This window comes from Orycteropus afer, unplaced genomic scaffold (assembly GCF_000298275.1).
Source record: "Orycteropus afer afer isolate SDZICR_OR568_19922 unplaced genomic scaffold, OryAfe1.0 scaffold00010, whole genome shotgun sequence".
Classification (NCBI taxonomy): Eukaryota; Metazoa; Chordata; class Mammalia; order Tubulidentata; family Orycteropodidae; genus Orycteropus; species Orycteropus afer.
In genome coordinates, this window is record NW_006921597.1 from 22,653,172 (window position 1) to 22,661,303 (window position 8,132).

Sequence of the window (8,132 nt, forward strand, 5' to 3'; positions counted from 1 at the left end):
CCTCTTATGGTACTCAATGTAAACACTGTATTTGGAAAGATACATAGATCAGCATCTCTAGAATCACATGATCACCATCAATCTGTGAAAATAGCATGACTTAAAAATAAAAGTCTCTTAGTACTCTACCAACAGGCTTTGGCATAATCTTGGCAATCACTTAATCTTTTTTTTTTTTTTTTTTTGCTGTTATAATTTTTCCCAAGTGGAAATAGTCTTATATTTTGCAGAAGTTGTCCAAGCTAGTGAACATCAATCCATCTTCCTGGATACTAAATTCATCAGCTGAATGTATTCAGTCCACATAGAAATCAGTAAAGTGAGTGTGAAACTGCTTGGTGGCTGCTCCTTTCATCTTAAGAAATTGCAATACAAATTCCTGAAATCATTAATGCGGGAATTTTTATTCTTTAAATCTTCCAGTGTTAAAGCAACAAGAAAACATTTAGAATGTCCTTTGGTGGAATCTTATTACACTTGTTATATATGTAAACTGATATTCTTTGATGCCAGCACGTTGTCCATACAGAGAAATCTCTGCACAATGAAACGGAAACAGAACCAAAGAGGACAAAATAAAATGTCAGTCTTTGCTGACTGGAATTAGATACATTAACAGATTGTCTGGTAACACAAATTGGCAATAATACAAAAAATCTACGTATTACAGTATTTCAAGAAAAATAACTTCATTTGAATACAAAAGGATAGATACACTTTCTTTTTCTCTATAGCCACTCTCGTACAGTAGGTGTGTGCTCGCACTGGGGTGTCGCAGTGCTGCTAAGATATACAGGGGTATGACTGGCTTGAGCTTTTTGGAGGGGGCTGTTACACATGTGCATCACTAACATCAGACAAAGAACTCTTTGAACCAACAAGGGTTATAGAGCAACGTTCACTAAAGCACAGGTTGGAAGGGATTCAGGGACTGAAGCAGGCCAATATGGCAGCTTGTAACAGATTTCCTTATACCCACAATGCACTGACAGCAAAGAATGCTTCTATTTGGTTGGTCCACACACTGGGCAGAGTGGTAGAGGGTGCACCACATTAGAGTAGCAAATGTTTCTCAATTGGTTGATTTGTTTGTTTTTTGTCTTTCCTGTTTGGGGTGGGGGCTGTCACAGCCTTTCCAATCCACAATAAGCTCTGCAGCTGGCAATGTGATTTGTAGTGATAATATCAACAGCTGCCAACTCCTCTGGAGTCAGAAAGTAACAGTCTTGACTCGGATGTGCTGTCCACGTTTGACAGATATGGCTTAGTTCAGTTAGGCCTTCATAGTTCGTACACTGTGTTGGAGTGGGGGTGTCTGGGTGTGTGTTTCCTATGTTAGTAGCAAAAGCTTGGGTTGTGTTTGCTTCCTCATAGCACAGGCCCGTCCGCTGGCGGGATGCGACGCCTAGAAGGCCAGGGGACTGGTTCCCAGCAGAGCGGCCAGCAGCAGCGCTAGGGAGGTCTGCCGGGGCGCGCTCTGGCCGGAGCCCGCGCCACAGCTGCCCGCCTCCTCGCACCGTAGCTTCTCACAGAGGATGCCGGTGTACGCTTCCGGGCACTGGCAGCGTACGTTGTTGTGGCACGTCCCTCCGTTCTGGCAGTGCAGGAGCTCATTGTCGCAGACATTTGCTGCAGAACGAGGGGGAGGGCAGGGAGTGGGGGTGCAGGGAGGAGAAGCAGAATCAATTTAAGTTCATCTGGTGCATCATGTTTTCAGGTTTTAAAAAAATCTATCGATCTCCCGCCCCGCCTCCCCACCACAAACTAAGCACGTGACTCCAATTTTCAAACAAATAAGTTTTTTTTTTTTTTTTTTTTAAATCATATTACCCCCTTTTATATAGATTTTTTCGATGCAATCTTGGATATTATCATTGTCCATTTCAGGCCATTGAACACAAAGTAATGTGATACTCCTGGTTTGGCACTATCTTCTCTTCATGGAACTGGGACCTTTTGTAACCTCCTGGTTTTTAAAGGGCAAGTGCCTGATACAAGAATGCAGAGATTTGAAGCCAAATGAATGGTGATTAAAATGCAAAGCAGTGTTGCTAAAATGCCCAGGAACCTTTAAAGGGTGGGCCATTCTCCCTGCCCAGTGATCCCAGCTGTGGCATGCATGAGGGCTATAGCCAGCGGGGAAACGCAGGGATGAAGGCGTCAGGACATGGCGAAGGCAGCATGCTCCAGGCAGGCAGCAGCCGAACTGGAAGAGAGGAAGCTTGTTCCATCCTGGGAGCATGAGGAAGAGCAGTCACTTTAAGAGGATTTTTATCATCTTGTAAATATGGGAAATCAGAGTCCAAGGTTAATTTGGTTTCCAGAAATAGAAATACAGCTGGTAAAACCTTGATTACCAAAATTTCATTGTATCCATCAATTAATGAAAATCACTTTGACTAAACCAAGGCAAGCAATTCCAGAGACTAAAATTAATTCATGGTCCTTGTCATGTAACTTTTTCCTTTTAATACTTCCTTATCTTTTCAAAATTCTGGTTATCCTCATTAATTCTATGTCTCCTATTCTTTGAGATAATCAAGGTTTCACTGATTTAGGAGAATGTTAAATAGATCCCAGGGAAATTAAAACAACAACAGAGAGTAAAAGAGCCAAGAACACTTCATAGCAACATATGCTGCTTAAGCATTTAACATATAGAATCACTGTAGAAGGGGATTGGGGGCAGGGTAGAAAAAGTAATTTTGTAAAAAGTACAACATTTTCCATTTTTTAAACATGGCATGGCCAAATCCACTCAGGAGTCAAATTTCCACATGAATTAAACACACACACACACACACACTCTCACACATACATTATTATTAAGTGCAAAGTATTTTTAAAAAGCACTCTCACCATCCAAGTAATTGAAGAGACAATCTGGCCCAGTCCATTAATCATGTTCACAAGTCAAGTCACCTTCAAAAAAGCTTCTTACACACAAGCGTGCTAATGTTCTAAGCACAAATGAGCTGAGGCAAGATGGTGGTGGTTGATACCCACAAAGTAAGTAACAGTGTCCTACACATGTCCTACTTCACCACTTTCCTCAACAATTCCTCACTGACTTCCAGCACAGTTGTGTTAACATATTGGTATAATTTTCAAATGTAGCTACATATACTATCTGTAAACGTCAGAAGGGAATAGTAAGGTCTATTAAATCCGTCAGGCTCAAAATATTAATATACAAGGGGTTCTAAGGATTATATAAGCTACCTTTCATTGGGTGGCTTAGCAATTATGAATATTAGACCCAAATAATAGTATTTTACGAGTTATGATTTAAAATGCCAAATCTGGAGTTGTGAAGGAAAGTCCCCAAGTGTAGAGTGGTGAGCCTCGTGATCAGAACTGATAAAAGCCCCCTTTTTTATTGTTGTTACTTTGGAAAGCATGCGTAGGTTTTGAATATTTTGTTTTTCTTACACTTCAGGAAATATCTACTTAATTGGGGCAACATGGGATAAACAGATTCAAATAACTGCTTCCATTTAAAGTTAAAGATTCTCAGCATTTCTTGTCCCAGGCACAGATTGCTGAATGGGATATTTCCTTGCATTTGGGCACTAGAAGTAGGGAAATATCTGTTCCATCAATATTGATAATTGCTTGCCTTGAATAATTGAGGAGAAATCAATAGTTAATTAAATATCACGCCTCTTTAAAGAAAAAAAAAAAAAAAAGGCAATTTTTCTTCTTCTTGGACCTGAATGTAAATCAGTTGTTAAAGAGGGGGTTCTTTTTTCCAAGAGGCTGGTGATTAAGTTAACATTTTATACTGTTTCTATATTTAAATCATCTATGCATTGATTTTGATGATTGTAAGAAAGTCAGTATATATACAAGGAACAGATGTAGCCCAGGATTAATAATCTGATGGGTTGAAGAAATATATTTTCTGTAAGAAAAAAAAATGAAACCTAGAATATATTTCAATTCTTTACACTCCACTATAGACTCGAGGGCACATAACAACAACAACAACATAGAACACATTACATCGAATCTCTTGATTGTGGTATCCCTTTAACAAATACCATAACACACACCATATGCACCGTTGTCTCTAACTGTTGAAATCATGTGCTAGAAGCACATCTAAACCTAACTACAGATCTTACCTGATATGCTTAAACTCATGCTCCATCTTCATGTCATTTTGAGCCAAAATTGTGGTGGTTAGTGAATAAACTAGGTGGTTAACAAATTTCATTGAACTCTTCTTTAGCATATGAAGCCTAGTACTAAACCAAAAACCAAGAAAAACTCTTGCCGTCCAGTCGATTCTGATTCATAAATAGCACGAGGAAAACAAAAGAAGGTAAAACATGATCTCTGCTCTCATGGAGTTCAAATCTAGTTGGGAAGATAAAATATATACTAGAAATGATCCAATATTGATTCCATTAAATGATCTGATGACTTCCATCTAGTCCAACCAACATGTGTTGTGACCAAGGCACTCTGCAAGATTTTATGATTGTAACTCTACCTGCTTTAAAGGAGCTCACACTTTGGTGGAAAGTAAACAAACAAACACAGAAATAATTATGACACGATATAAAAAGACTATGAAGAAAATGTTTGTAAACTGCTAGGGGAACTCAGATGATGGTGTAAATACTTATTCCTGGGATTAGGAGCTCTGGTAGTGTAGTGCCTAAGGCACTTGATTGCTCACCAGAAGGCTGGTGGTTCAAACCCACCAGCCACTCCTGGGAAGGAAGATGGGGCAATCTACTTCCGTAGTGATACTGCCTTGTAAACCCAAGGAGGGGTCTCTATGAGTCGGGTCTGACTTGACGGCACATAACAACAACAACGGGATGATTAGAGAAGATTATGGGGAGGAGGTTATATTTGGACAAAAGGGTAAACACTGGCAGGTACTGGTAGAAATAGCATTATGGATGAGAAGACTATGGGCAAAATCAAGAGAATGAGAAACTGCATTCTGCTTATTGTTAAGCAACTGTCTATTAATTCCTGAGTCCACCCTTGGGATATTGAGACTGGAACCTAGCAAATGGATCCACCAACAGGGGGCACTACAGGGAGAAGGGAAGACAGGAGAAGGAAAGAAGAAATTTCCTTTTTCATGTTTGGTAGCTCTTCCTTATCCCAGCAACAGCCCTTCATCCCAACAGCATCATTTGGTACCCTGCTCAGGAGAACCAGCTCCATTGCAACTTTAAAGGTACCTGCACCATTTGGGCAGCAGCATCTCCATAGAGGTTTGAGGTCCAGCTCCATTGGCTTCCAGCTCAGCATTTTGGAGGAGCTCTGGTGGCGTAGTGCCTAAGGCATTTGGCTGCTATCCAGAAGGCTGATGGTTCAAACCCACCAGCCCCTCCTCAGAAGGAAGGCTGGGCAATCTACATCTGTAGTGATACTGCCTGGGAAACCCAAGGAGGGGTTGCTGTAAGTTGGATCTGACTCGACGGCAGTGAGTGAGCAGCCACCAGAGGTGCAGGTCCCAGCTCTGTGGGGGCTCTTCTTCAAGCTTTTAGTTTCTGTTAGCTCTGTCTTCCATAGTGACAGTTGCTTACACAGTTACTGTCTCTGAGTTAATTCAGTGCCCTTCTTTCATTTTTAAATTCTCAAACATCTGCTTAACCACTCCATATATTAAATTCTCTCTGTTGAAATGCCTGCATGGTTTCAGTTTTCTGGCTGGACCCTGACTGAGGAACACATGAAACATGTTAATAAATAATGAATGGACTAGTGTGGCTTGAGTGTAGGAAGTGCATAGGGAAAATGGAGACCAGAAAGGTAGGTTGTAGCCTGGTTGTGAAGATTAGGCATAATAGACTATGGAGCTTAAATAATAAGCAGTGGGAAGCCATTAATAGCTAATAAGTGGGATAATGTTTTAAAGGGAGCAGAAGAGTGAGGATGGACCAGAGAACAGACAGACTAGAGGCAAGGAGACCAGATACTTTAATAAAATAGAATCAAGCCTATGTTAGGGCAATGGGGAAAGAGAGGAGGTAACAGATTTTTAAACAGGCTCTGTAAAGTGTAAGAGAGATTCTGAGGTTCCTGTTTTGGATATTTGAGTGCATGATAATATAAATTATTAAAAAAAGAACATAGGAGGCAAAGTTTGGTGGAAGAAGGGGTTCTATTGACTTTCAAAACTCTGTAGGCTCTTCTATAGCAGTCTTGTATCAGTTGGAAAAACTAATTCAGGAGATAGGTCATGCTGGGAATACAGACTTAGGGCAGGGGTAGTGTTGGTGATAAAGTGTTGTTATAAAGGATGAAGCAAAAGGAGTAGAAGATTACTGTGAGTATACAGACCAAATGAAATTAAGGACTAAAGATAGAACACTGAAGGATATCAGCATTTAAGTAAAAGAAAGAGGAAGAAAGGCCATGAAGGATATTAAGAGGAATTGTTGTCCACAAAATTAGTGAATGATGACAAACTTATGAAATTGATCACAGAAATCTTTCTACTGTGGAGGACTATCTAGTTACCCAGGAATAAATAGACAGCTTGGAAGAGTATGAGAAGGAGATTATTTTGAGTAAGGGCAAGGGAAATTTCCAAATAAGCATTGCATGTTCCTGATTGAATCTGGCACAGTGGATTTGCAACAATTAGAAAAGGAATTGGGGAAATAATATTTAGTGGAGGTCATTGGATGTCAGTCTAAAACAGTGGTTCTCAACAGTGAATGGATTTGCCCCCCAAGGGACATTTGACAAAGTCTACCTACAGATGTTTTTGGTCCTCACAACCTGGAGGCGGAGGGAAGGTGATACTATAGACTTGTAGTTTGCAGAGGGTAGAGGGGCAGCTAAACATACTGCAATACCCAGGATAATCCCCCACAACAAAGAATTATCCACCCCAAAATGTTCATAATGTTGGCTGAACAGCACTTGGTGAGAAACCACCAAGTTTTGGGGAAGGGGAGTAACATGATAAAGCAATATTTGAGGAAGATCATTCTGTTGGTTATGTTGGGTCACATTATATACAGCTGGAGAAAATAACAAAGAAATTACTCCTCAATTAATGTTGGAGGTAAAATGAAAGCCTAGAGTAGGGAGTCAGACTTAGTAATAAAGATGAGCAATTATACCTAACATGCACTGAGAAAAATGGAATGAAGATGCCTTGGTGATTCTAGACAACAGAAATGATGAACTGTCAAGTAAAGAGCTATGGGAATTAGAGGTCACTGTAAGTGTGTGAAAGGAGACTTGGTGGCACACTAATTAAGTGTTCAGCTGCAAACTGGAAGGCTAGTGGTTCCCACCCTCCAGCAGGTCCATGGGGAAAGCTATGGTAGTCTTCTGTAAAGATTACAGCCTTGGAAATCCTCTGGGGCAGTTCTACTCTGTCCTTTTGGGTCACTATGAGTTGGAATTGACTTGATAGCAACTGAATTTTTTTATTTTGGTTTGGTAAGTGTTTGAAGTTGAAAAATAAGTGTAAATTACCTTCTTTGGGGAATAAATACAGAGCATCAGAACCTAATAAGATGCATTAGTATTACTCACAATTAAAGGATAAAATAAAAAGGAACTCAAGTCACCATTTTCACATACTTTGTTTTTCCTTTCTTCCATGTTGTTAAGTGTTTCTGAGTTGGTTCAAACTCACAGTGACCCCATGTACAATAGAACCAACATGTCCAAGTATGTGAGAAAAAGTCTCACCATCCTTGCTTCTAAGGAGCATTCTGACTCTACTTCTTCCAGGACAGATCTTCAGTCTTCTGGAAGTCCATGGTATGTTCAATATTTTTTGCCAACATCATAATTCAAAGCCATCAATTCTTCAGTCTTCCTTATTCAGTGTCTGCTCTCACGTGCATATTAAAAAACAAACAAACAAAAAAAAACTCACTGCCATTGAGTTGATTTGACTCACAGCAACCCCTCCTTGGGTTTTTAAGGTGGTATCTCTATGGAAGTAGATTGCCCAATCTTCCTTCTGATGAGTGTGGGTTTGAACTACCAGCCTTCTGGTTAGCAGTCAAATGCCTTAGTCACTACACCACCAGAGCTCCCAACACATGCATATTAGCAGATGAAAACACCCTGGCTTGGGTCAGGTTCATCTTAACTCTCAAAGTGACATTTTTACTTTTTTTTTTTTTTTTTTT

The 8,132-nt window shown here is 40.1% G+C and overlaps 1 protein-coding gene across 1 annotated transcript in view; it reads right to left on the bottom strand.

The window, feature by feature from the left end:
- Positions 1-1,405: 1,405 nt before the first annotated feature.
- NTNG1 (netrin G1) overlaps positions 1,406-8,132 on the bottom strand; it is a 494,390-nt gene continuing 487,663 nt past the window's right edge. Inside the window, exon 7 of the mRNA XM_007949962.2 lies at positions 1,406-1,629. Coding sequence (XP_007948153.1) covers positions 1,406-1,629 — 224 coding nt within the window. The remainder of the gene's footprint in view (positions 1,630-8,132) is intronic.